At 52.0% G+C, this 27366-nt stretch overlaps 1 protein-coding gene across 1 annotated transcript in view; it reads right to left on the bottom strand.

Moving 5' to 3' along the window:
• The window catches only part of LOC128831759 (casein kinase II subunit alpha-like), a 52041-nt gene that overhangs the window by 1673 nt on the left and 23002 nt on the right, over positions 1-27366 (bottom strand). Inside the window, exons 3-12 of the mRNA XM_054018497.1 lie at positions 18168-18303; positions 15225-15336; positions 13703-13804; positions 11996-12046; positions 10252-10311; positions 8991-9074; positions 6228-6338; positions 5479-5580; positions 2438-2538; positions 116-264 (exon numbers count right to left, since the gene is read on the bottom strand). Coding sequence (XP_053874472.1) covers positions 116-264; positions 2438-2538; positions 5479-5580; positions 6228-6338; positions 8991-9074; positions 10252-10311; positions 11996-12046; positions 13703-13804; positions 15225-15336; positions 18168-18268 — 973 coding nt within the window. The 5' untranslated portion in view covers positions 18269-18303. The remainder of the gene's footprint in view (positions 1-115; positions 265-2437; positions 2539-5478; positions 5581-6227; positions 6339-8990; positions 9075-10251; positions 10312-11995; positions 12047-13702; positions 13805-15224; positions 15337-18167; positions 18304-27366) is intronic.

The raw sequence follows: 27366 nt of genomic DNA, 5'->3' as shown, positions 1-27366 counted from the left end.
CACAGCTCGAGGCGGGGCAGGGACTGAGATCCGAGGGCTGGGAGAGGGAATGGGGGCTGCCAGGACAGAATGGCCAGAGGAGAGAGAAGGCGAAACTGGCATTTCTCCTACGCACAGAAGTACGGGTGCTCCATGGCCTCCCGGGCAGTGAGTCGTGTCTGGTGGTCGTAGCGCAGCAGCTTGTCCAGGAAGTCGAGCGCCTCTGTGCTCACGAGGTGCTGGTTCTCGCTGTGCACGAAGCGCTCCCATCGCTTGCGGGAATGTCTGCAAGGGAGACACAGCCTGGAACCCGGCCTGCTGCACCCTAGCCCATGCCCCTGGAGCTCCCCACACACTAACGCACGCCCCAGCCATCCCAGCAGTGCTGTAAGCCAGCCCCCTACCAAATTCACAGCCACGAAAAACACGTCATCGCCCATGAAATCTGCTCTTGTGTGTACTTTTACCCTGTACTATACGGATTTCACAGAGGAGACCAGCATTTCTCAAATCGGGGGGCCTGACCCAAAAGGGAGTGACAAGCGCGGGGGCAAGGTTATTGTAGGGGGCTCACTGTATTGCCACCCTTACTTCTGCGCTGCCTTCCGAGCTGGGGGGCCGGAGAGCGGCGGCTGTTGGCAGGGCCCCCAGCTCTGAAGGCAGTGCTGCCAGCAGCAGCAGCGCAGAAGTGAGGGTAGCAGCCCGGCAAGGCCCCTCCCCACAATAACCTCGCGACACCAACCCTACAATGACAACACCCTGACAGTTCAGATGTAAAGAGCTGAAATCATGAAATTTATGACTTTTAAAATCCTATGACCATGAAATTGACCAAAATGGACAGTGATTTGGTAGGGCCCCACCCAGACAGCATGCATCCTCCACAGCACCATGACACCCCCTGAACTGTCCTGTACCCCGCTTTCCCCACCGATGAGACACCACCTGAAGCGCAGCACCCAGCCAGAAACCCTACCTCCCCGAGAGGGAGGAACCAGCCAGCCTTCCGGCTCTGCTTAATGGCTCTATGAGCTAAGATCAAGGGTCAGTAGTCTCAAGGCCCTGATCAAGTGTCTTGATGTTTTTGGTCTTTTGGCCTCGAGCTGAAAACCTTGTCTGGGTCTCTTGGACCTTGAAGTAAAAATATTGTCCAAGTTCTCTCTGTTCTTACCAGTTTACTATCTGATATGTCCTTTATCTGAGGACTGTGTATTAAATTGATCAGCTCCTCCGCCTGCTCTTTCTTCAGGTGGCGCTACGCAGTCAGCCACCAGGGGGCAGGGCGGAGAGAGCGGCTACATCTGTTCTGGAGGTGCCCGGTGCAGGGATGGGGTTACCTCAGCCAAATCACCAGCTTTACTTCTGCAGAGAGCTGAGGTCTCATCTGAGGGGCTAGAGAGAACTCCCCTGATCCCTTAACTCCCACAGATACTGCCCTGAGTCAGAATCTGGCCAGGCACGAGGGCTAACACATCATCTCGGTGTCCTGGGAGCTTTATTACTAAACGAGTTCTTCTGTGAACCTGCTGCGACAGCCACCTGGAATCATGGGACTGGAGCTTCCAAGTGCAGGGTATTAGAGACACAGATTATAGCCTCTCCTGCCCCCCATGTATGTGATGTGCTGTCTCCCTGAGGCGCGTGGATAGGGAGAGTCCCTGTATTTCTCCTAGACAACGCTTCAACTTTGTCTAACGTACTGAAAGTTTACCAGTGAAATCCAAACCCCAGGGTCTCATGTTTAGGTCTTCCCAGAAAACAGCCAGCATCCCCAGCACCACACTGGGGGATGGTACACGCTCAGAGGAAGCGTTCCCCCTGCTGAATCACCCTTATCCCTTCCTGAACCCTGTTTTCTGGGGAACGCTCCATTCATGTACTGAACCAGCCTCACTTTATCTTCTTGGATCTTGACACGGTGTGTCTGTCACTGAGATCACGGATTCTGTGACTTTCCAGGACCTCCGTGACTTCTGCAGCGGCCAGTGCGACTGACTCCAGGGTTGCTGGGGCAGTCTCAGGCCACCGCGCCGCGCCGCCCCCCTCCCCAGAGCACCAGCAGTGGTCCCAGGCCGTGCACCACCCCCTGTCGAGCACCAACGGCGGTCCTGGGCCGCTCCCTGCCCCAGAGCACCCAAGATTTTGTCAGGGGTATATAGTACAAGTCATGGACAGGTCACGGGCCGTGAATTTTTGTTTACTGCCTGTGACTTTTACTAAAAATACCCATGACTAAATCTTAGCTTTAATCACCACCACTCGCTGCAGCAATAGCTAAAGCTCACCTCACCTGCTGGAGAAAAGGCCACCTAGGGGTCAGTGTGGCCAGTACAGTGAGACGGCTAGTTACCTGCACTGGGGAGAAGCTAGGTCAGGACATACTTAGGGGAGATTCAGGGAGGGAAGGAGACAGGAACCCCCAGCCCCCCCCCCCCCCCCCGCTGCCCCGGGCACCCACCTGCCTAGGATATCATTGAAGCGGGGATCCAGCTCTATGTTGTACTTGTCAATGTAGTCGTACAGGTCCTCCGTTCCCAGCACTTTCGCGATCCGCACAAGCTGGGGGAGGGGAGAGAGAGAACCACTAAATCCAACAGCACAGGGTCACCAGCCACATCTGGGCTGTACGTGATTTTCCACACCAAGCAAGTCTGGCATCTGTGATCCAGCGACCGAATGTGAGGCCTATCTGCAGGCCTGCCACCCCTGCAGGCTGGCCTGCACCACTTCACTGCCTGACACTGGGAGCCTCCGTGCTAAGCGCTGCAGGGACAACACCGAGACAATACACACAGTGGGGAGGGTCTGCTTGGAAACAGGGATCACCCCACCCTTCCGAACAGTCCTCTGGGGGCTGCCCACTAACGGCAGATTTAAGGCACCCCAGTGAGGTGCAATACACCAGGCCCTATTTTCAGAGCCTAAGAGGGGGGTTATAAGTCCCTGGGTCAGCATTCAACAGAGTCAGACCATTAGCATCACTAACGCCAGCACATCCATGTTGACTGCTGCTCCCCCTAACTGAGGAGGAGAGGGGAGCCCAGGCGCGTAGGAACCTGGTCCTGTGGAGTATCGGCAGAGGGCAGTGAAAGGTCTCTGCTCAGCTGCTGCTGACAACAGAGGTGACAGGCCAGCTGAGACGAATGATGGGTGCAGGGGAGGTCCCAGGGCCTGCCTGACGGCAAGGTCTGAAGGACACTATGATTTCAGCTATGTCTGCACGACAGAGCCGAGACCAGACTAGCCCCCTAGCGCGGACGCCAGCAGGAAGAGATTTCCAGCCAGCGTAGGAATGCCACCCCCGAGCAGCATTAGCTATGCCGACAGCAGCTCTCGTCTGTTGGCAGAGCTGCGATTGTCAGCACAGCTGGGGGTTGCCAGCACAGCTATGGCGCTAGGGCAGTGGTTATTCACACCCACCAACACAGCCGTGACAGGATATGTGTACACCAAGCCAGGACTACACCACACACTTACTTTGGGATAACTACATCTCTCAGAGGTGTGAAAAATCCCCCCCACGAGCGACGCAGTTACACCGACCTAGCCCCCCGTGTAGACAGCGCTGTGGGTGACACAGCTACCGAAGTGGGGTTAAGCCGATGGAGAGCTGTCTCCCGTCGGCTTAGAGCAGGGGTCTCAAATATGCGGCCCGTGGGGTTATTTTCTGCAGCCCGCGAGCTCCTCACGGCCCCCCCGCCCTTCCCCAGTGTTTACCTAGAGCGGCTCCAGCCTGACGCACACTGGGGGCAGGGCAGGCTCCCTGCCTGCCCCTGTGCCGCTCCGGGAAGCGGCCGGAACTTGGGGGAGGAGGGGCACATGGGTCTGTGTGTTGCTGTTGCTTCAGGCACCGCCCCCAGCAGCTCCCATTGGCCACGGTTCCCCATTCCCGGCCCCTGGTGCGCGTCGGGCCAGAGCCCACCCCCAAACCCTTCCTGCAGCCGAACCCGCTGCCCGGACCCCCTGCCGTACCCTGCACCCCTCCTGCACCCCGACCCCCTGCCCTGAGCCCCTGCCGCACCCCGCACCCCTAGTGCACCCGCAACCCACTGCCCTGAGCCCCCTGCCGCACCCCGACCCCCTGCCGCACCCCGCACCAACCCCCTGCCGAGCCCCCTGCCGCACCCTGCACCCCTCACCCCTGCCCTGAGCCCCCACCACACCCTGCACCCTGACCCCCTGCCACACCCCTCACCCCTCCTGCACCCCACACTCCAACTCCCTGCCCTGAGCCCCCACCACACCCCACACCACTCCTGGAGGCAGGGAAGGGGCCGAGCGCAGCGGGGGGAGCTGTCAGTAATGCGGCCCTCGGGCCAATATACTAGTCCTCATGTGGCCCTCATGGTCATTTGAGTTTGAGACCCCTGGGTTAGAGCATCTTCACCAGACACGCTACAGCAGGACAGCCGTGCCAATGCACGTTTGTAGTGTAGACCTGACACGAGCCTTAGACACGCGTGTTTGTCAGCTAAGACCGTAAGGCCCTTTGCTCAAGGATGGCCTTTCTCGGTCTGTTCAGATGGAGCAATAACTTCGGAATGCCTTCTCCAGTCCACGTCAGGGAACGTTCTCGGCTCTAGTGGTGTGGTGGGGACGGGGGGAAACACAGAGCCTCTGCCATCTGTTTAACAGAGCCCCAGTCTCGAGCACCTCAGCAATTGTCTATAGCTCAAAGAACCAGTTGATGGCTGCCATTAACACCCCCACCTCAGCTTCGCCCATCCTTCCGACAGTCACTCAGTGTGTCGACATGTTCATCTCCCAAGAGAAACAACAGTGGGGGGAGCAGTGGGTGCCCCTGGCATGATGGAGGGGTGGAGTTGGGCTGCAGGGAGTCGCTGAAATACAGGGGTATGGGAAGGTGGCACACAGGGAGCTTATGGGGGGATGGAGGGATGCAACAAGACCCTGGTACGTGCAATGAGCTCACCCTATAGAAGCAACAAAGGCTGCAACCAGGGCTTCATTTGTGTCAGGACTTGCCAGGGCTGGGCCCCGGCGCCGCCGGGCCTGGCGGTTCAGGGCCCCGGCGCCGCCGGGCCTGGCGGTTCAGAGCCCCAGCACCTCTGGGCTTGCAGCTTCATTTATGAAAATAAAACAATTGCTTGAGCCCTGGCCCCCCTTGCATTACAAATTAAGCCCTGGGTGCAACCCCCTAGTTCTCCTCGGGTGACGCGCACACGAGGCTGCATGCACTGGTCGGATATTGCAGGCCTGCTTGTGCAGGTGGTAATTGTCCTGGTTCTCCAGAGGGCCGGTCTGTCGTCCTAGGATTGCTCCGGAGAGCTGGTGGCTCGTCTGTCTGACAGCTGGTCTGTTCTAGGATTGCTGGCAACTGCAGGGCTGCCGGAGCCGATATTTTAGAGGACCGAGCACTGAAGCATTTCTTTAGATCCCTCTCTCATCCACCGAGTCTCACCTGGTTTGTGCAGAAAGACAGCTAGAGGGTAAAGGAGGGGCTGTGTGGGGTCCTGCGCCCCGAGGCACTCAGCTCACCTGGTCATAGTTATCATGGCCGTGGAAGAAGGGCTCCTTCCGGAAGATCATACTGGCCAACATGCAGCCTAAACTCCACATGTCCAAGCTGTAGTCATACATCTGGAAAAGCCAAGGGGAGAGAGGTGAGAGGCAGCAGCTGCTCCAAGCACCCCCAGCCAGCTACCACTGGCTGAGGAGAGAGATCATGCCCTGCCCTCCAGCACCATCCCTCAGCCTCCGGCAGAGAACGGGGGGTGTCAGTTTGGCTGACAGCTCCAATTCCAAGATGCCGTTAGCCCAGGGCCCTCAGTCTCTTGTTCACAGGCCTGGGTTTCACCTGCATTTCATGGTCGCTCTTCTCCCACCTTCCTTTCTCCTCCCAGAGGAGCCCTCCCAGCTGTGTCGCACTCGTTTATATTCATCGCCTCGCTTGTCTCCCCCCCCAGCACGGCCTCATCCTGGCCAGGTCCCCTCCCCTCCATCCACGGTAGCCCTTTCACCCCTTGGACAGATTCTAGTTTGATGCCACAGTCTCTCTCTTCTCTGAGAATCAGCCCCAATCTCTTAGGGGAATGCTGCACAGACTGTGCCCACCCTGCATGGGGGGGTAGAACAGCTGCAACCCCCCCCCTGCAGGTGTGTATTTCCACTCCCCACCAGGAGACTCGGGAACAGGAGCCCTGAGCAGTACAACGGCTGCTCAATCACTGCAAGGACCGACACGGCCAGCAGCTGGCACTGTTCACCTGCTGGGCTTCTTAACGTACCTGGTAGTCTACCAAGAGCTCCGGTCCCTTGAAATACCTGGAGGCCACGCGAACATTGTACTCCTGCCCAGGATGATAGAACTCAGCCAGCCCCCAGTCTATCAGTCGCAGCTGCAGTGGGAACGAGACAGCGCCATTACCGGGCCGGGTCTTGAGTGTCTTGTACACGCAGCACTCTGCCCTTCCCCAGGGGGGTCTCAAGGCCAGGGAGACTCAGGAACCGCAGCAGAAAACCAGAAACTTTGCGTTTTCATCTGCTGTGATAATTGGGCCTACAAATTTACCCTAATTGTGAGTGTACCTGTCAAACCTGTGAGAAAGTTTATAAAGAGTCACAGTAACCTAGAACAAGAAGTGCTGATGGGAAAAGGCACAAATGGAGACAAAAACTGAATTAGCACAAACAGAAAGGGGCCCCGGACATAACTCAAGGACAGTGTTAAGATCATGCCTGGTAACCAGAAGGGTGGGACCTGAAATCAGTGAACAAAATTGGAAGGTCAGAAATTAGGCCTAATTGGTGAACAAAATAAGGAGAGGAGGGAAGGGGTTTTCCACCCATTTCTCTCTTTTGGGGTCCTCAAAAGGAGACTTTTTGGGAAAAAGCTGCCATGTGACGCTGACTGCAAGACAAGAGGAGGGGAAAACTAAGCTTCACCGTTCTGGCTGCCGCCCCCACAGGCTACTGGGACCCCACCCGCCTTCATCCCAGCTCCGAGAGATGTCCTGACCAGGCCAGGCCAGAGAAGGGGAAACTGACGACATCACCACCTCCACTGACTCGCTAAATCCCGACCACTTCGTCTCCCCCTCCATCCCATGTCCTTTTCCTTCCCTGCCTTATTTCTTCTCTTTCTTAGCCCTCTCCTTTTGCCTTCTGTCTAATAACGTCTAGCATAGTCAGACAAGACTGGATATTTTGTGACCGGAAAGGCAGCTAAATGCAATGCCTTGAACACCCGATGCCAAGTCTCGGAGCAGCTGATCAAACTGCATGCCATGCTTGTGTTTTCCAGCCGCGAGCTTGCAAGTCAGAGTCAGCACCAGAGACAGAAGCTGCATTTGCTATCTTTGCTGCTCTTTTCATTCCCCTTGCGTGTGTGTTTGGCGTCATTTATCTTTTCTGAAACGGGACTGGACTTTAGCAGCAGCTCCAGCCCACCTCTACCAACGTCTCTCTTCCCCAAAAGGACAGTCATTACGATCTTTAGCAACAGCTAAGAGGCTGTCAGACCAGGGGCATTTTCCTTCTAAAAATCTCTGTCCAGCTAAAGGGAAAGGGAACAAGGGATGTTATTAAAATGAAAGCTTGACCTAATGCCTGACATTTCGAATGCTTCAAATGCTTTTCCTTCTTTTCCGTATCCTTCACGAAAGGTTAAAAAGCGCTTTCGTGGGGTGTTTGCCACGGGACTAAGCAGGCAGCTCTCTGCGTACCAAACCCCAAACTCTGTTTAACACTGTTTAGTGCTGGACAGTTTCAGGTCACGTTACACCTTTGACTCTTTGGGCCCATTTATTCCATCTGAATTAACACAACACATCTGAGGATCTCAAAGCACTTTCTAAATGTGAACAAATTCCTAATGAGCTTCACAAACAGCCCCTTGAAGTAGATCAATATTAGCCCCGGAGGGGAAATGACTTGTCCAAAGCCCTGCAGTTAAGTCAGCGGCAGAGCTGGGAAGGTGCTATGGATAAACTGAAGGGAAGTTGACCAGGAACGAAGTGACCGGAACAGGTGGCCTCACCTCCCCAGCAGAAGGAAGTGGAAGAACATGGCCCCTGAGCGGTCACATAGAGAGAGAACATTCTTTCCCTGCTAATGATCACAGGAGTTTGCTGGCAATAGGTGGTTTTGCCCTTGACACACACCACACGAGAACGACCAGCACAGCTCTCTGAGCAACCTCCCTTTGAAGTCCTGGGGTTTTTCCAGGGTCCCAGATGGCAGCTCACTACAAAGGCTCTGGGAGCAATCTAAAGTTACATTTACAAGCCCAAGTTACTGACAAACAGGTGGCAAATAAAACCAAGTTTACTAGATACAGGTGTCGTTTTTATGGGCACCTGTATCCCCAGACAAACAGGAGTGTTGGGGGACAGCTGCAAATTCATCACCCCAGGCTGCAGCCTGCTGGGGACGAGCTACCCCCAGGGCTGGTCAGTCTCTACCCAGGCAAGGCTCCACTCGAACCCACTCGCTGCCTGCATCCCACCAGCCCCCGGTGCCCACTGCTGCTATGCCCTCACTGTAGGAAGTGGGAGCGAGAGACTGGAACATAGCACAGGGGAAAGGTGCCCCAAGCGGCATTAACACAATCCAAGGAAGCAATGGTATTAAAACCACAGCTGAGCAAACTGCCGCTAAGTTTCCGATCAGGATAGGCACGGTGTGTAAATGAGCTGAGGGAGCACAACGGAGAAGCGTGAGCAAATGTGCACACGGGTGTGCAAGAAGAGGACTCTCTGCTCTGCTATTTTCAGGAGGTTTCTTTATTGGGACTTGGAAGCCGAGTTTGGAAGACAAGGCTAATGGTCTCTGCTCACTGCTGCATCAGATACCGTGGGCGGGGGGCCTAGAAAGCAGCAGCTTCTTCCCTCATCACACTACATCAAACACACACAACTGAGCTATCCGGTGCGGCTCGGCAGCGTGTCTCCCACCCGCCCTAGGGCAGAGGCTGGGAAAGAAAGGCACGTTCAATTGCGGGATTTTGGGGGGCCAGCGGTCAAGCCAGCCTGTGGCAGGCCCCACCTTACCTTTCTGTGCTCATGGTCTATCATGACATTGTGTGGCTTGACGTCTCGATGCATGACCCCCATACTGTGACAGTAATCCAGTGCCTGGGAACAGAACAGCAGCGGCAGGGTCATGTCACTGACTAGCAAGGCGCCCGCGTACCTAGGCGCAGGGAGTGCACTGTCAGATGTAAGGTTTGGCAGCAGCTGTACCCGAGGGAGAGATTCACAGGCTGTGCTGGGAATCAGCCATGCAACCGCAGGAACTCCATGAGCTGAACACCCAGGCAGCAGGGAGAGCGGAACCCCGAGATCTGAGCCCACACATTCTCCGGGCTCTGTTCAGGTGCAGGCCCTTTTACTGCCCCAGATAGGCCCATAGGATTGATCACCCAACCAATATACTCTCCTGCTTCCGACCGCTCTGCATTCCCGCGGGAGGAAAACCAGGGACCTTTGTTACCAAACTCACCCAGAGGAGGGCTCTGCCAGGACGCTCTATTAAACTTCCCAGGAGCCGCAGGCAGCATTAAAGACTATCCAGTGGTCTGCACACTGGCTACCCCTGCGGCACTGATGCCAGTTCCACGCCAGCCCTGATCTCTGGTTTCCCAAGCTGACCCTTGGCCCAGGGGCTAGTGCTCTGCAGCACCATGCAAAACTCCCCGGTCCAATTCTCAGCCGCAGACTCTCCGTGGTCCGGCCCGGTGCCGAGGGTGAGACCTAGGGTTCATCTCAAGCCCTGTGACTAAGGAGCTGCACCATGGGATTCTGGCCAGTCCGTGGCTGGAAGGGGGATGGTTGTAAGGCGGGACCAGGTGACACCTACATAAAGCGCTGATACCCCCTCTTCACGCCAGCCAGTCAGCTTAGAAAACCCCACGCTGGCGGCTTGCATCTAACGCCAACCCTGCTACTGGGCCTGAAGTGGGGAAGGAGGATGGATGGCTTCTCAGGGGCACAGCACCTCAACGAGTCAGTGACTTTGGGATTTCCACATCCCAAGACATCGTCCCACTCACCAACAAACTACAGCCTGGTTCCTCTGCCTGGCTGGGAGTCACCTGTGAGCTCCTTGTGCTGCTGCTTAGGAAGCCATCACATGTGGCTAGCAGGCACCAACTCAGGGGGGTTGTGTAGCCAACTGGCTGCTGTGCCCTGCCTCCTGCCTTTGCATTCTGACTACAAGGAGGAGACGTAGCACCTCACCCCCGATCACTGCACCCACCCATCACCTGAGGAAGACAGGCGAGGTCCCTGCCCTCTGTCTTGGGGCACTCACCTTTAGGATTTCATACATGTAGAATCGAATGTCGAAGTCAGATAGCGTCTGGTACAATTGCTGCAAGCAAGGAATCGGAGCGCAGTTAATGAAATGCCCCACACGCTTGTGCACAGCATCTTATTGTCTCCTGCAATGCTCTGGGGCAGTGCCATGCACGTCTACTGGCACAACAGCGCCGCTGCACACGTCGGGGCTCGCTAGCCTCCTGCACAACGCAGGAATTGCACAACAGAGGAGGACTTTTGTGCTCAGACCTCAGGCCCTGAAACTCCAGGCCTGGCCAACCAACTGGGAATGCTCCTGGAAGGGGCCCAAGGGGAGAAGCGGTCTCGAAGGACTGGGGCCGGACTCAGGCCATTCTGGGCTCTTAAGATTGTAACCCTCACTCTGGTAGGTCTCTAGTGCACAGCCCACAGTGTCTGCTTTGTGCCCCAACTGTTACAACCAGGAACCATCAATACCAACAGAAAAGGAGCTGAACCCACAAACTGGTCAACCCCACAACCCACAGAGGCCTTCATCCGCACTCCACTACTCCCATATCGTGAAATGGAGGTAGAGCAGATGAACCAAGATGCTCCCGTCCTAGGCCTAGGAACAGGGAGAACTTGGTGCTACTAGATCCTGGCACTGAGGATGGAGCTAGACCAGCAGGGCTCAAATGTCATTGCACTGTGACCCCTTCTGATAACAAAAATTACCACACGACCCCAGGACAGGGGGACCAAAGCCCTGGGTGGTCAGGGGGGCAAAGCTGAGGCCCAAGGACTTCTGCCCTGGGCGGGGAGCATGTAACCTTAGCCCAGGGCAGTGGGGTTCGAGCTTCGGCTTCAGCCCCAGGCAGTGGGGCTTGGGCCCTAGACCCCAGCAAGTCTAACATCAGCCTTGGTGACCCCCGGTTGTGACCCACTTTGGGGTCCCGACCCACAGTTTGAGAACCCCTGAGCTAGACGAACTGGGATGGAAAAAGAATGCCTGGCAGTGCTGAAACAACCCACCGAGGGCAGACGGCACCTGTCTGAGACAGGTCAGAGATGAGCCCCTTGGCACACAGGAAACAGGGATTGCAGGAGAGGGGGGCTGACTGGAACATCAAGGAGACACCGGGGTTAAAGTGTACTTACCACCGAAAATACCACCACTGGGGACAGAGAGGGGCCTAATCACTACGTCATTTACTCTCACAAGAACTAATAATCATAGAATCACAGGATTGGAAGAGACCTTAGGAGGGCGTCTAGTCCCACCCCCTGCTCATACACTCTCGTTTTTCCACTGTGAACATGCTGGAGGCCTTGTCCCCAGGCCCAAATATGCATTTGGCCAACGGCATTAGGTGGCTGTCAGGTTCCTCTAAAGCATCACGTACAGGCCACTGCCAGAGACAGGATATGGGGCGGAGGTAGGCTACCCCCGAACAGTGTGTCAGAGCTGGAGGGAAGCTCAGTCCAGTGCAGCAATTCCTATCCCGTGCAGCCAGCTCCTGGGTTCCTCCCCCCGATTTTAAGCCTCTTCAGTCAACAGCACCAGCACGTCCCTGAGGGAGTCTGTGATGACTGCAGGTCACAGTCAGCACTTCCCAGCCCATCTGCACTGAAGGGGGACAGTAACCATTCCTGATGGGCTCGGCAGCGGAGGCCCACTCAAGGCCTTCCCTCCCCTGCATGAGGCAACGAGGGGCTGGGCACAGCAGTTATGTGCTGGGCAGGAGTCTGAGCATGACCTGGTGGCGCTCACTCACCTTGAAGTCCGTGTTGTTGACATGTTCAAAGACCAGGGCAGGCGTGCGAGACTGCGCGGCAGCACCAGCCATTCCAAGGCAGAGAAAGAAAAGAAAGTGGTTTAGTCCTGCACACAGATAACAGAGCCAGCCAGGGGTTTAGCAAGGCAGATACAAGACGCAGGTCTCTTGCCCTGTTGAGGACCCAGAACCCTTCGCGCTCCCTCTCAAAGGGTCCTGAGGAGCTTCACAAGCAGCATCACACTGCACACAGCTACCCTAGAGAACTGGACTGGAAAGCCACCCGGGCCAGGATCATCTCCAGTTGTGTGTGTAGTGCCCCACGTTACGTATTGCACATACCATAACACAAAAAGCACATGCATACATATATATTAATCACTTCACCAACCAATGAAATGCAGCCACCTCTGGGGTGAGACGCAGCAAGTATTTAACAGCAATACTACAAAGCAGTTTAGGGCAGGAATGAAGGAAAACGCTGCATCCAGCTGAGGTCTGATTTATCCCCGTGGTGCCTACCAGCACTGCTGGGGTTATGGTACAGCTCTGATCCGAGAAGCCACCTGGTGGCTCCCAGATTTGTCCTCTCTTGGCAGCTTCCAGATCCTGCATGCTCAGCTCTCACGTGAAAAAAACATAGTTTGGTTGCCAGAAGCACACGTTTCCCTTCGACTCTCAAACGCCAGCCAGACTCCTCCTGTTTCCCACATCACCACTGGGACTAAGGACCTGCACCAGGAACCGAGCTGGCAGTTCTGCTGTCGAGGCACCAGGCAGAATGGAACCCGGCTGACTCCCAGAGTTGCCCCGGCTCGGTGGGGACGGGAGGAGTAAATGCCCCTTTGGCCAGTACCAGAGGCAGGTGTGACAGACAAAGGAGGCTGCCATGTGGCATAAGAAGTGAACCGTCATTATATTGTCACTTTTCTCACCGTAACCTCACTCTAAGTCACTGTGCTGGGACTGGCACAGTGTTCCCTACTGCAACGTGCTACATTAAAGGGGTCAGTCCAGGAGCAAGTGTCCGGGTTCAAGACAACCAGCCCGCCTATAAAACAACCCAGAGCCAGGGCCTGATGAGTCCTGTTTCTCCACCTCCTCCACCATTCCCCGCAAAGCCGTCAGTCCAGCCCGTTCCAAGCGTGGGAAGGGCCACCTAGAGCACAGACAGAAGCTCTGGGGTGCAGAACCCTATAGCCTCGCTTGTCCATTAACTAACTAGAAGGGCTCCTAAAGGGGCACGTTCAGAATCAGCTTGTTGTTGTCCTGCAGGTTGGTGGGGAAGGCAGACTGCCCCACGGCAGAGTCGCCTGCCAGTGACCCACAAAACGGGGCAAGAGAGCAGATGTTCCAATGGGGAAACATCTCAGTTAATAGAAGGTGACCTGGGGATACCCCCGACACACAACCTCCTTTACCTGGGCGCTAGAGGGCTGCACGCAGGCCCCGCCTGTACCCCACGGCTCCTGAATCAGCCAGGGGGATCACTGCCGCAGTGCAAGAGGCTTCCCCCAGCCCCCGAGGGCTGAACATATGGCCCTGCCCATGACTTCCTGTGTGGGAGGTGTGCTGCTGCCTCAAGGCCCAGAAACTTGTTCTGTAGGAATCACTGGTGAGACCATAGCTGGCATTAGTCAGCGCAGACTAAACAACTACGGTTCCTTCTCGTCTTTAACCCCTTCCCTTCCAGCCCACACTTCTTACCACGGGGTCTTTGACTATATCTAGCAGGCTGATAATATTGGGGCCTCCTCGGAGATTCTCCAGGATCTTAATCTCACGCTTGATTTTCTTCTTTTTTACTGGCTACAAAACAGAAAATCAGAGTGTTACCACCATGCATTCCTCACTGGACCCGTTTGCCACAATGACTTGGGCGACAGCATGGAAACCCCACATGGAGGATATGGGCTGAAGACAGCAGCCCCCATCCCGTCTCTGAAGTGCTGCTCAGTCTGCGTTCCTGCCCACGGAGACGGGAGCTTCCGTAACACACTGTGTGTGGTGTGGAGCCATTGGAACGCTGAGCTGCCAGCAGGTTTCATCTCCTGGGAGCGAGGACACAGTTTAAATAATGGAGATATCCTCTCTCTCCTAGAACTGGAAGGGACCTTGAAAGGTCATCAAGTCCAGCCCCCTGCCTTCACTAGCAGGACCAAGTACCGATTTTGCCCTAGATCCCTAAATGGCCCCCTCAAGGATTGAACTCACAACCCTGGGTTTAGCAGGCCAATGCTCAAACCACTGAGCTATCCCACCCCCCAGTTACGGTTTCTCCTCTGGGCGGTGGGGAACCACGCTGGTCTCAGCTTGTGGATTTCATGCTGGATTTGCAGGGCTGCTGTGACCCACTGAAATGGCAATGCTCACCCGCCACGGCATTCATAAACTCCATACACAGCACCACTGAGATGCAGCCATCTCGGGGGCGGAGAGCGGATGTTTCAGCCAAGTATATCATAAGAACATAAGAACGGACACTGGGTCAGTCCAAAGGTCCATCTAGCCCAGTATCCTGTCTGCTGACAGTGGCCAATGCCAGGCGCCCCAGAGGGAGTGAACAGAACAGGGAATCATCAAGTGATCCATCCCCTGTCGCCCATTCCCAGGTTTGGGCAAACAGAGGCTAGAGACACCATCCCTGCCCATCCTGGCTAATAGCCATCAATAGACCTATCCCCTGTGAACTTCTCTAGTTCCTTTTTAACCCTATTATAGTCATGGCCAACCCCTGCTCCTATAGTTTTAGATCGCAGCAACAACAAGGCCTGGTGCCTCTGGTACGAAAGTCGTGGCTGTTTGTGTGTGTGGGAGTGTCCCGCAGCACCTCCAAGTGGGGCAGAGACTGGCATGTGTTAATAGATTCCCCCCCCCGCCTCAGAAGCTCTGACAGTGAGTGGGGTAAGTGGATGGTGGAGAAGAGGGGCAAAGAGGGAACATGTGGAGTTTCAATATGAGGAGGAGCACAGGGAATGTGCGCTGATCTGCCTGCCCCTCCCCCAGACTCTTCGTCACATCAGCAATCTGAACTGCATGTCGGGAGAGGAGCACAGGACAGCCAATGCAAAGTTCTCCCTTCCTGTCTCGTGACTACAGCCTTCCACAGCAAAGGATCCGTCACCCAAAGATCAGTAGCACATACCTCAAATGCACAGGGACGGGGTGAATAGGGAGCACCAGGTGGGGAACAGGATGGGGATCACAGCCCCCCGCCCGACATACCCACCTTAAGGATTTTCACCACAACTTTCTCGTTGTTGGTGATGTTGATGGCTTCAAAGACTTCACTGTATTTGCCGCGGCCAAGTTTCCGCACAAGCTGGTAGTCGTCTTGGTTGCTGTACAAGCAGAAAAGAAAATGGAGGAGGAGAACCAGGTCAGAACTGAACACTGGGTCATTTTCAGAGAGCAGCTCTCCCAAAGACTCTGGTGAGGGCAAGAGAACGGGGAGCTGTTCTGTAGCATACAGGGCTCCACAAACGTACCCACAAATCCTAGACCTGGTGATAAGGAATACTGCTCTCTTGTGTACCTCAAAAGGACTCAAAGGGCTTTATGATTAGATACTAACAGAGAACACTTCACTCACCATCTCTGGGATGGGACACAACAGCTGCTTAACAGAGTGTAAGTTCACAAGTGTGTGTGCAGATTATTGCTGGAAGAATGCAGCTATCCAGATGGAATCCACCCAGAACCCTGAGGGTAAACACTTCCATGCTGAAGAAGATGGTTTTGGCGATTCAAAAACTTGGCACTCTTCCCTTTGAGGAGCAGATGGAGTCAGGGCTCCTTGAGTCTATTGCCAGCTCCGCCCTGAGTAGCCCTGAGCAATACGTCCCTTCTTTGTGCCTCAGTTTTGCCATCTACAAAATGGATAGTTGTGGGTTGTGAGGATTAATTCATTCCAAACTCCAACATCTACTGATGGAAGGCACTAAAGGAGGGCAAAGATTTACATAATACTTGAAATGCAATGCTGCCCTCCACTGGGCAGGGACCTGTCCATTTCTATTTGTCTATAAAGGGTCATGCACGTCTGGAGCACTGTAAAAATAATCTTAACAAGGGGGAATCAGGAAATAATAGGATAAATACCACCCAGAGAACCTGCATTTAAGTTAAATCATCAGGGCCTCATGAAATTCACCTGAGAGGACTAAAGGAACTAGCAAAGTATTGATAATTATTTCTGGCAGGTTAGGGAGGAAAGGCATAAAGCCTCCAAAGATCTGATAAAAGTAAACAAGGTGGGGAAAGAAAGGGAACAACAGGCGGAGAGTTTGACTTCATACATTGCAAATTACCAGAGTCAATAAAAGGAGCTGATCTCTCAACAGAGAGAAACACGGGGAGACAAGTGGACAGCATGGACACACAACCCAACCACGTCAGGCTCAGCAAATGAAGAAAACACAGTGGGTTGTGTGCAAGAGACAGCAGGGATCCGTTCTTGTTCAATGGGAAACAAGCACAGGAAAGTTCCGGGTCAGTATTAGGAAAAAGGTTAATTCTAAGAACAGTCTGAGTGACAGAACAAGCTTCCAAGGGAGGATGTAGAATTATCATCACCGGAGATACTCAAGGTTTGGGGGCTGGCTCAGGAGATTAGGAATTGGACAAGGAACCTTTCATCTCCAGGTCACCGGTCCCAGTCCAGGCTGTTCAGTGGCCTGTATATGAAATGAGTTTGGGGCGGGGGGTATCTCTCAGTCCCGTTCCCAGTGAACAGAACAAACTCAACACTGCAGTTAGCGCTGACTGTTGCCAGTCCCAGCACAGCAGAGTGGGCCTGGTACTAGCTCATATGAAGTTTTAAGTGAAAAGCTAAAGCTTATTTTACAGATGTACCTATAGTCACTAGCACTCAAAGAGCAGCCCACTTCCGCAGCGGTGAGAAGTCCCACATTCCAAACCAGCCACCACACAAGACTGGCAAAGACCCTCTCCACACGAGGGTCATTTGTCAAGCTTACCACCAGCTCCACTGATGCTAGGAGCATTGGGAACCCTGCTATAGGGGCATTGCTGGCTGCCAAGAGCATTTTCAGTGCTGTCATTTAGATCTGCTCTGAGTGGAGTTACAGGACTTGGTGTTGAAAACGAGAGAGGCCACGGGATGCCTATCTATACCTAAAGCTAACATGTATCAGAGGGGTAGCCGTGTTAGTCTGGATCTGTAAAAAGCAACAAAGAGTCCTGTGGCACCTTATAGACTGACAGATGTATTGGAGCATAAGCTTTAGTGGGTGAATACCCACTTCGTCAGATGCATGTAGTGGAAATTTCCAGAGGCAGGTATAAAAAATTTCCACTAAATGCATCTGACGAAGTGGATATTCACCCACGAAAGCTCATGCTCCAATACATCTGTTAGTCTATAAGGTGCCACAGGACTCTTTGTCGCTTCCTAAAGCTAACAGTCAGTTCAGCTCCACGGGTGCTAGCAATGATGGGAAAGTACCCAAAGCACAGACAGAGCTGAAGAGACCAGCTCAGAGCAATAGGGGCTTCAAAATTTGTTTGGAAAATGATTTACTATAACTTGATTTTAATCTTCTTTTAAATTATAAAAACTTACCACAGCCCGAATCCTCAGTAGCTCCCCCTACAGACTATGCTCTGCAAATCCTAATCACAGCATTAGGCACTTAGGCCAATGTTTTCAAACGCAGGTGCTTAAAGCTGGGCACCAAAATGAAAATGGCTGAATTTTCAGAGGTGCTGGGGACCTGGAATGGCAGGCGCTCAGTACCTCTGAAAGGGAAGCCACTTATTGCTAGTGTTCCATCTACTAGGCAGTGTGACCTAGTAGAGCGCTCACTGGACCAGGCCTCTGGAGACCTGGGTTCTTCACCCCGCTTTGCCACTGGCTTGCTACTCGGGCAAGCCAAAGCCCTTCTCTGTGCCTCAGTTTCCCCATCTCTAAAAAGGGGGTAATGATAACGATACAAGATGCCTCCTTTCTAAAGTGCTTTGAGATCTAGTGATGGTAAGAGCTAGGCAAGAGCTAGGTATCATTATTATTAAGGTGCTCAAATATATATTTCAGAAGCCTGACTTTAGCCCCATTTGACAATATGGGCCAATGATATTACGGTGCTAAGCAACCTAGAAATACCACAAGCCAGTAAAGAAGTCCCTGGGGTTTCCCTGACCCCAGTCATACCCCCATTCCACGACGTGTGACTCGTAGTCCCAGTACTCGCGGGGTCTCTGAGTGTTCACATCTGCATAGACCCTGGCTCGACTCGGCGCTGGGCCCGACATGCTTCCACAGACAGGGGATCAGCACCTCAATCACCCTAAAAAATACAAACACAAACCAATGGAAATGAGAATCAAACTCACCAGCAAAAGGGAAAGGGAGGATAAGCATGCAAATTGCTGAGCAAACATGAACGGGAAGGGGTCTATGGAAAAAGGAGCTGGGAGAGCACACACAGGACTAGCAGTGGCTTGTATTTCCAGGACAGAGGCTAGACACATTCCTAGCTGCCAGGGGCACTGTGCTCCAGCTCTACTCCAACACGGGGAAGAACCAGCCTCTCACCCCGTTCAGGTCAGCAGCACGTGTGCAAGAGAATGAAGGAAGCCCACACTCCCACCGCTGGCCAGATTCCGGCCTCCTCTTGGTGACAAGACCTCGGGTGTGCAGAACTGACAGCCCTTTTAGCCTCTGGCAGCACACACGCTCCCTCCTCCCTGCCCCAAGCACACTCCCTATCCACCCAGGGGGCCAATTAAGCTAACAGCACAAACCTCCCTCCACTGGTATCCAGTTTCAAGAGCTCCACAGCAATTAAGAACAAGCGCCACCAAATCCTCACTGAACCAGTTAGCTGCCATCTGAAAGCTGCTTCCCCAAAGGAGAAAGCCAGAAAAAGCTGTCAGTACCGAGCCAGGATACAAACCACCAGCAGAGGTAAAACTCAGATCTGTCTCAAGACTGGAAGGTTTACATCAGGGGCAGCTCCCAAACCGCCCAACCCAGAGCACTCCTGGCAAAGGCCACATCTTCTGGGCCTAAAATACAGCAGGTCACAGCCATCCATCCTGTCTGAGAGAGGACGGCCTGCAGAGACAAACCCCATGAAATGCTCCATTACAGCCGCAGCAACCCAAATGGCATGTACTGCCTGAGCAATTCTCACATCTCCTCACTCTGCTTAGCTGGCGTGATCCTCCACAAGGAGCCGACCTTCCTGCTCAGGCACCTCTGGTAACTGGTCCCTTCTCCAGGCAGGAAGGGAGGCCAGAACGGCCTCAGGGCAGGTCACCACACCCTTTCCTCAGGGTCAGGGTGAGCAGTTCCTTGACTCTCCCCAGGCTTGCTGTGCCAGGGCACATCTGGCTTAAATGCAGCCTCCTGTGTGCTGACAATCCAACACAACCAGGAATAATTACGGTGTCCACTGGCACAAGACCCAGGAACAAGGGGTTTCAGTGAAAGGGGCAGAACCATGGCTCTAGGCAATGAGGAGGGATGACAGGTCACATTCTTTCAGAACTCACAAATGGACTCAGAGTGGGGTACCCAAACGTCGCTATACTAGGGACTCCACTGGTGCGTTGCCAGGAGCTCAAAGCCCCGACGGAAACATCCATAAACAGGGACACAGGGACCAAGGCAACTACAGATCCCAGCACCCAAAGGATGAAGAGCGAACTCTGCACGCGGAGACCTGCCGACTCTCCGCCTGCCAAGCAGGGGGGTAAAGAGCAATGATTTAAAAACAAAATCGGACTTTTTTTATTTAAATTGAATTTTTTTGATAAAATGCTTTTTGAGGAAAAAACCTATCTAAAGATAGTTTTAATTAAGACACATTATAACTCAGCGATATCTCATCATGGAATAGGGATTATAAATTCTAATTCTACAGCATGAGACAATATATTCATGTCATGTTTACGAAAAGTTTTGTAAATAAATTCCAATAGCTCATGGATTGGGATTCAATCTTGTGGGGTTCCAGGGGCTTCTGTATAGATTCTTTAGGTTAATCTTTCTATCTACCCAATGGGACTCAGTGCTCAGTCTGGAACAGACATGGGCAAACTACGGCCCGCGGGACCGTCCTGCCCGGCCCCCGAGACCCCGGCCCCTCCCAAGCTGTTCCCAAGCTGTCCCCCCAAGCAGCCTCACCTCGCCATATCACGGGGGCGCGCTGGCCAGGAGAGCGGGGCTCACCCGCAGCCTCACCTCGCCGTGCCGCAGGGGCGCGCTGGCCAGGAGAGCGGGGAGGGAGGCTCACCCACAGCCTCACCTCGCCGTGTCGCGGGGGCGCGCTGGCCAGGAGAGCGGGGAGGGAGGCTCATCCGCAGCCTCACCTCGCCGTGCCGCGGGGGGGCGCTGGCCAGGAGAGCGGGGCTCACCCGCAGCCTCACCTCGCCGTGCCGCGGGGGCGCGCTGGCCAGGAGAGCGGGGACGGAGGCTCACCCACAGCCTCACCTCGCCGTGTCGCGGGGGCGCGCTGGCCAGGAGAGCGGGGCTCACCCGCAGCCTCACCTCGCCGTGCCGCAGGGGCGCGCTGGCCAGGAGAGCGGGGAGGGAGGCTCACCCGCAGCCTCACCTCGCCGTGTCGCGGGGGCGCGCTGGCCAGGAGAGCGGGGAGGGAGGCTCACCCGCAGCCTCACCTCGCCGTGTCGCGGGGGCGCGCTGGCCAGGAGAGCGGGGAGGGAGGCTCACCCGCAGCCTCACCTCGCCGTGCCGCGGGGGCGCGCTGGCCAGGAGAGCGGGGAGGGAGGCTCACCCGCAGCCTCACCTCGCCGTGCCGCGGGGGCGAGCTGGCCAGGAGAGCGGGGAGGGAGGCTCACCCGCAGCCTCCAGGGAGCAGGCAGGCAGTGCGGGTGGCGGAAGCGCCGCGAACGCGGGCAGAGGACTCAGGACGACACCGGGCGGCCGTGCAGCCAGCCGGACAGAAGCTGCGCTTTGAAGGGGAAACCGCAGCTTCTCTCCGGCTGCATGGCTGTCCCTGCTCCGCCTGAGTCCTCCGCCCACGTTCGCAGGGACGCATTCGGAAGGGGGCCAGGAGGGGGTTCGACAGGGGGTGGGGTCCCAGGGAGCCAGTTAGGGGCAGGGCGTCCTGAGAGGGGGCGGTCAGGGGACAAGAAGCAGGGGGGGTTGGATAGGGGGTGGGGTCCCGGGGCCTGGCTGGGGGCAGGGGTGTGGATAGAGGTCGGGGCAGTCCAGGGACAGGGATCAGGGGGGGTTGGATAGGGTGTGGGGTGCTGGGGGGGCTTGTCAGGGGGCAGGAGGAGTTGGATCCAGGAGGAGGTGGGGTCCCGGGGGCATGTCAGGGGGCAGGGGTGTGGATAGGGGTCAGGGCAGTCAGGGGACAGGCAGCAGGAGGGGTTGGATAGGAGGTGGGGTACCAGGGGGGCAGTTAGGGGACAAGGAGCAGGGGGGTTGGATAGGGGGTGTTGGGTTCCAGGGGGGCGATTAGGGGACAAGGAGCAGGGGGGGTTGGGTAAGGGAGCAGGGGCCCTGGAGGGACAGTCAGGGAGGAGGGGGCGGTTGGATGGGGTGGAGGTTCTGGGGTGGTGGTCAGGGGATGGGGAACAGGGAGGGTTGGGAGTGGAAGTCCCAGGGGACCTGTCAGGAGGCGGGGATGTGGATAGGGGTTGGGAGGGCAGTCAGGGGGCAGGGGGGTTGGATAAGGTGGTGGGATGCCGGGGGGGGCAGTCAGGAGGCGGGGCGGTGTGTGGATAGGGGTCGGGGCGGTCAGGGGACAAGGAGCAGGGGGGTTAGATGGGTTGGAAGTTCTGAAGGGGGCAGTTAGGGGGTGGGAAATAGAAGGGGTCGGATATGGGGTGGGGGCCAGGCTGTTTGGGGAGGCACAGCCTTCCCTACCCGGCCCTCCATACAGTTTTGGAACCCCGATGTGGCCCTCGGGCCAAAAAGTTTGCGCCCACCCCCGCAGTCTAGAAGATACCATCAGAGATGCTTAGTATTGCAGTTCTCAAACTGTGGATTTATGTCTCCAGAGGTAACAGGCTTGTTAACAGCAAAAATATTTTTAATTAAATAAATAACTAAATAAATAACATATAGAGGCAGGATGGATTTGATTTCAATCAATTTTATTTAAATCACGATTTAAATCACTAGTCACGAAGACTCAATTTAATCATGGATTTCCACATAGAAGTGCATTCTTGTTGATTATACCCTTAATACATATCCTTCACAACTCAGAGATAGAGGTAGGTTACATTTTTAGAAGGTACACACTATATATTTTTTAAGTGATTTATTTTGAAAACTTTTCAGATTAGTTTTACAGCTATATCAGAAAATGAATGATTGTTTGGTTATTTCATTTACCAAAGGTAATTGAAGCAGATATTTATGAAGTCACTGGGAGGTGAACTATCTCCAATTCAACAGGTTAATCATTAATATTTGGAGGATTTTCTTGCCATGCTGGATTAGGAGGAGAACATCACCAGACAGACATTTAAATTGTTTTATTTAACTAGAACAACAATGTTATATATTCTGGATTTTTTTCCCTTCAACAGCAAACATATAATATTTTAACAAAACAAGCATATGAATGTTTGAATTTAAACATTCAAGTTTTTTAAAATCAGGTTTGTTTTTGTTAAAATTGTTTTAAAGTAAAATAGTTAAATGAAATATTAAAAAAAATTAAATTTACTATGTCAGCCAGGTCAACATAAGAAACTTAAAATATTGGCTTCTGCAGCTAACTCAGTCGTCTTCACCTTCATTTTCCTGTTTGTTCATAATCTGGAAAAGAAAAACAAGCTTTCCTGCTTTTTCAGGTCCCAAACAACTTCTCAATTTGGAATGAATTAGTCCAAAGGAAGAAAATATTCTTTCTACACCGGCAGAAGAAGCTACTGCTGTTAAAAGTGAGATTATCACTTCAACAGTCTTTGAATCCAAGTGCTTAAGTGACTTCCACCAGTTCACTGATGTGACTTTCTTTAAAGCATCATCAGCAAACATATATTTCTTGAATGGTTCACTCTTAGCTCTGAAGTTTATTATAGTCGGCATTAAGGAGAGATGGTTGTTGGATGTCCATGTCATAGCCAACTCCTCTTCTTCACCAGTTAAGGTTTGACCCTGGTACCGAGTATTGAGAATATTTGCAAGAAAATGAGCTGGAGATGGTGCTTGTCCCACTGGCTTTTTTTAATGCTTGCAATGTAACTCTGTCATTGCATATTTCTCTCGTTAAGATCTCACTCAGTTCCTTCCAGATTTCAACAGCATCAGCAATAAAACAGCTATTTCCCTGCATTTTGTTCAAGGCTACAGAAATAGGCTTCAGGGCACTCAGCATGTGTTCGACATTTCTCTTAAGCCCAATGTTGAGAACTTTGGCTGTGACAGAGCCATCTATTTTTTCACGTTTTTGTTCACAAACTGTCATCAGATTAGGCCAGTTCTTGATATAGTGCTCAAAACAGTCCAGTACTGAGTTCCATCGCACGTCTTGTGGGAGAGTTAGCTTGGTTCCTCCCACTTTTTTCAGAGCAGCTGCTGCAAAGTGGTTGTTACGGAAGTATTTTGCAATTTCAACAACGTTAGCCTTTATTTCTGGAACACTGAATGAAGTCTTTGGCTAGGAGGTGCCTCAAAGGAGCACTGCAACCGTATGTTGTTAGCTTGGGACTCTCTTCACTCTCTTCTAATAATTTCTTCTCATCTTGGATACATTTGCAGCATTGTCTGTGACCAAGCTGCGTACTAGACATTTGAAATTGTTCAGTTTGTTATAGCTTTTACTGCTACCTCTTGTAAGTATTCTGCTGTGTGCGCATTTCCTGATGTAAGAGAGAACTTAATTTTGCAAAGGGAAGCCACAGGGTAACCCTAAAATGCCAAAACCCCAATGGTATTGGGCCAAAGGTCTGGCATGACAAAAATCATTGTAGATGGACACTTGCAATGGATTTGTTGTTATTGCTGATGGTGATTTTGTAACTAATGTGTTGCTATTACCAAGAACTGTAAAAATGTACAATGTGCCTAATCTTTTGGAAAAACCCTTGAACATGTTAAGAGTGATACATAAGAACACATTTTATGTTAAAAGACCTTGTGATACAGATGTTTCACAGTTAGTGCCTGTAACCAGTCTTGGGACTTTTCACAGGATAAAAGACATTCCAGACTTCATATGATGTATGAAAAGGGAAACCGAGGCACGCTGCCAAATTGCTTTCACGGCTAAATGCCAAGATTCCTATACTATGGACAACATTAATATCTACATTGTCTTGATATTAATTGGGTTCCAAACATTTGCCAGAACTTGTATGGATAAAGTAGCTATGTTCTTTAGCTCTTGGCAAGATCACATGAAACATACAGGAGCCGTGCTGCAAGAGCAGATCCAATCCACTATTGTTCTAACCAAGTTTTACCTTGAGTTTGTAAAAAGATTCAATCATATTATTGAACATGGCTTTGATAAACCATTTCTGTTATACACTGATACGGCTTCTAACCCAATATTAGCTGTAGTGAGACAGAACCCAGGATGGGGAGCTCTTGGGATGCAGTCAGCAATGTTTATGTCACCCCTTCCTGCATCAATTTTGTGTTGAGGGTGTGACAGTATTGACATGAACTGTGACCATATAAGTCATTCTTGCAACCAACGTCCTATAGTTTCACCAAAACTTGTACAAAGGAGGTCAAGAAGATGTCTATGAAAAGGTTGTAATTTGCTGGTTATGATTATGCTGTCTGTATGTGTGTATCATTTTTGTATTTGAAGTTATGAATACTGGCTCTGTACTTGTATCTCAGTGTGTTGTCTAAGTAGCACCAGTGAAGCATTTGGCCAGCTTCTTGAGAAGGGACGATTCAGATTAAGTGCCCAATCAAGAAACACTTAACTGACAATGGACCTTGGGAGACTCCAATCCACATCTGAGGAGTCTTCCTGGGAACATTCAAGGTAGCATGTGAGCAATGGCTGCTCTCCCTGTAAAGAAATGAGTCATGCATGGACATGTGACTTGCCCATGTGACTCCAAACTCCACCTGGCTTGTTCCACAGGAAGAACAAAGGGGTCCTTCCACATGGCAGAGGATATAAAAGGCCCTGGAAACCCCTCCATTTTGTCCTCAATCCTGCGTCTAGCCTCTGGAGGGACTTTGCTACAAACTGAAGCTCTAAACAAAGGACTGATGACCCATCCCAGCTGTGGATGTTCCAGAGACTTGATTTGAACCTGCAGTTTATTCCATCAATGCTACAAGCCTGAACCAAGAACTTCGCCATTACTGTATGTAATTGATTACATGTAACCAGTTTTAGCTCTCATCTATATTTCTTTCTTTTTATGAATAAACCTTTAGATTTTACATTCTAAAGGATTGGCAACGGCATGATTTGTGGGTAAGATCTGATTGGTATAGTGTCCTGGGTCTGGGGCTTGGTCCTATGGGATCGAGAGAACCTTTTTTCTTTTACTGGGGTATTGGTTTTCACAACCATTCGTCCTCATAATGAGTGGCACTGGTGGTGGTACTGGAAAACTGGAGTATCTGAGGGAATTGCTTGTATGACTTCTGGTTAGCCAGTGGGGTGAGACCGAAGTCCCCTCTGTCTGGCTGGTTTGGTGCCTTAATAGTGAAGAAACCCCAGCCTTGGGCTGTGACTGCCCTGCTCTAAGCAATTTGTCCTGAACTGACACTCTCGGTAGTGTCCTGCCAGAGGCCGCATCGTTACACACAGCTAAAGTTCTCAACATTGGGCTTAAAAGAAATGTTGAACACATGCTGAGTACCTGAAGCCTATTTCTGTAGCCTTGAACAAAATGCAGGGAAATAGCTGTTTTACTGCTGACGCTGTTAAAATTTGGAAGTAACTGAGTTAGATCTTAAAAAGAGAAATATGAGAAATTCCAGATTACGAACAAACAGGAAAATGAAGGTGAAGACAATCGAGTCAGCTGCAGAAGCCAATATTTTAAGTTTCTCACGTTGACCTGGCTGACACAGTCAATTTAATTTTTTTTAATAGTTCATTTAACTATTTTACTTTAAAACAATTTTAACAAAAACAAACCTGATTTTAAAAAACTCGAATGTTTAACCAAATTCAGAAATTCATATACTTGTTTTATTAAAATATTATATGTTTGCTGTTGAAGAAAAAAAATCCAGAATACGTAACATCGTTGTTTTAGTTAAATAAAACAATTTAAATGTCTGTCTGGTGATGTTCTCCTCCTAATCCAGCATGGCACAAAAATCCTCCAAATATTAATGATTAACCTGTTGAATTGGAGATAGTTCACCTCCCAGTGACTTCATAAATATCTGCTTCAATTACCTTTGGTAAATGAAATAACCAAACAATCATTCATTTTCTGATATAGCTGTAAAACTAATCTGAAAAGTTTTCAAAATAAATCACTTTAAAAATGTATAGTGTGTACCTTCTAAAAATGAAACCTACCTCTATCTCTGAGTTGTGAAGAACATGTATTAAGGTTATAACAACCAACAAGAATGCACTTTTAAATAGAAATCCATGATTAAATCGAGTCTTCCTGACTAGTGATTTAAATCAATTTGATTTAAATCAAATCCACCCTGGTGTCAAGCCTCTGTACTGAAGACTAAGACAATAACAAGTCACGCTGTGAGCCATATCAGGCCACTTGTGGTCCATGGAGCCATTCCTGATAGCAGCTTGTACCTACACACCCGGAGAAAGGCTCAAAGAGACACTGTTGACCAAGTGCTTAGCACTGCAGAACACTATAGGTTACAGAAACCACATACACACTCGCTGAAGGAGGATAAGGCAGGATGGCCTGTCCTACCTCTGATTGGACATGTATCTGTCAGCCCTTGACATTTATGTTTCCTTATGCTGAACCCAACTGCTGTCTTTGTAGGCTTCCAACAACTGTTCTGATCTCCCAGCCCAACAGGAAACTAGCAAAAACTTCACAGCCAACATAGATTATGTTTTAGAAAAATATATTCTTTAACACACACAAAATCCTGGACTCTGTTCCTCTAGGAAATCCAACCGTCAAGTTAACTCCAAGAAATTGCATGGCACATCTCGAAGGCACCTGTCCACCCAAAGGTGACAGAAAGCACAAACACACAGCGTTTACATAACACTTTTCCATTTGCAGTACCCTGGACAAACACTAAGTAAACCTCACAAGCCCCACATGAAGGAGGTATTACCCCGTTTTGGAAACTGAGGCACACAAAGGTAAAGCAACTTCTCCAGGGTCACAGAGTGAGACAGGAGCAGAGCTGGGATTACTAGAATCAGAGTTTCTGGCGCTCCATGATATGCTCAGGGCACTAGATCATATTGCCTCTCATCGTTACCAAGAGCCAATTA

Source organism: Malaclemys terrapin, chromosome 2 (assembly GCF_027887155.1).
Source record: "Malaclemys terrapin pileata isolate rMalTer1 chromosome 2, rMalTer1.hap1, whole genome shotgun sequence".
NCBI classification, from domain to species: domain Eukaryota; kingdom Metazoa; phylum Chordata; order Testudines; family Emydidae; genus Malaclemys; species Malaclemys terrapin.
The sequence above is the reverse complement of the archived record's forward strand: the minus strand, read 5'-3'. Positions and strand labels throughout refer to the sequence as shown.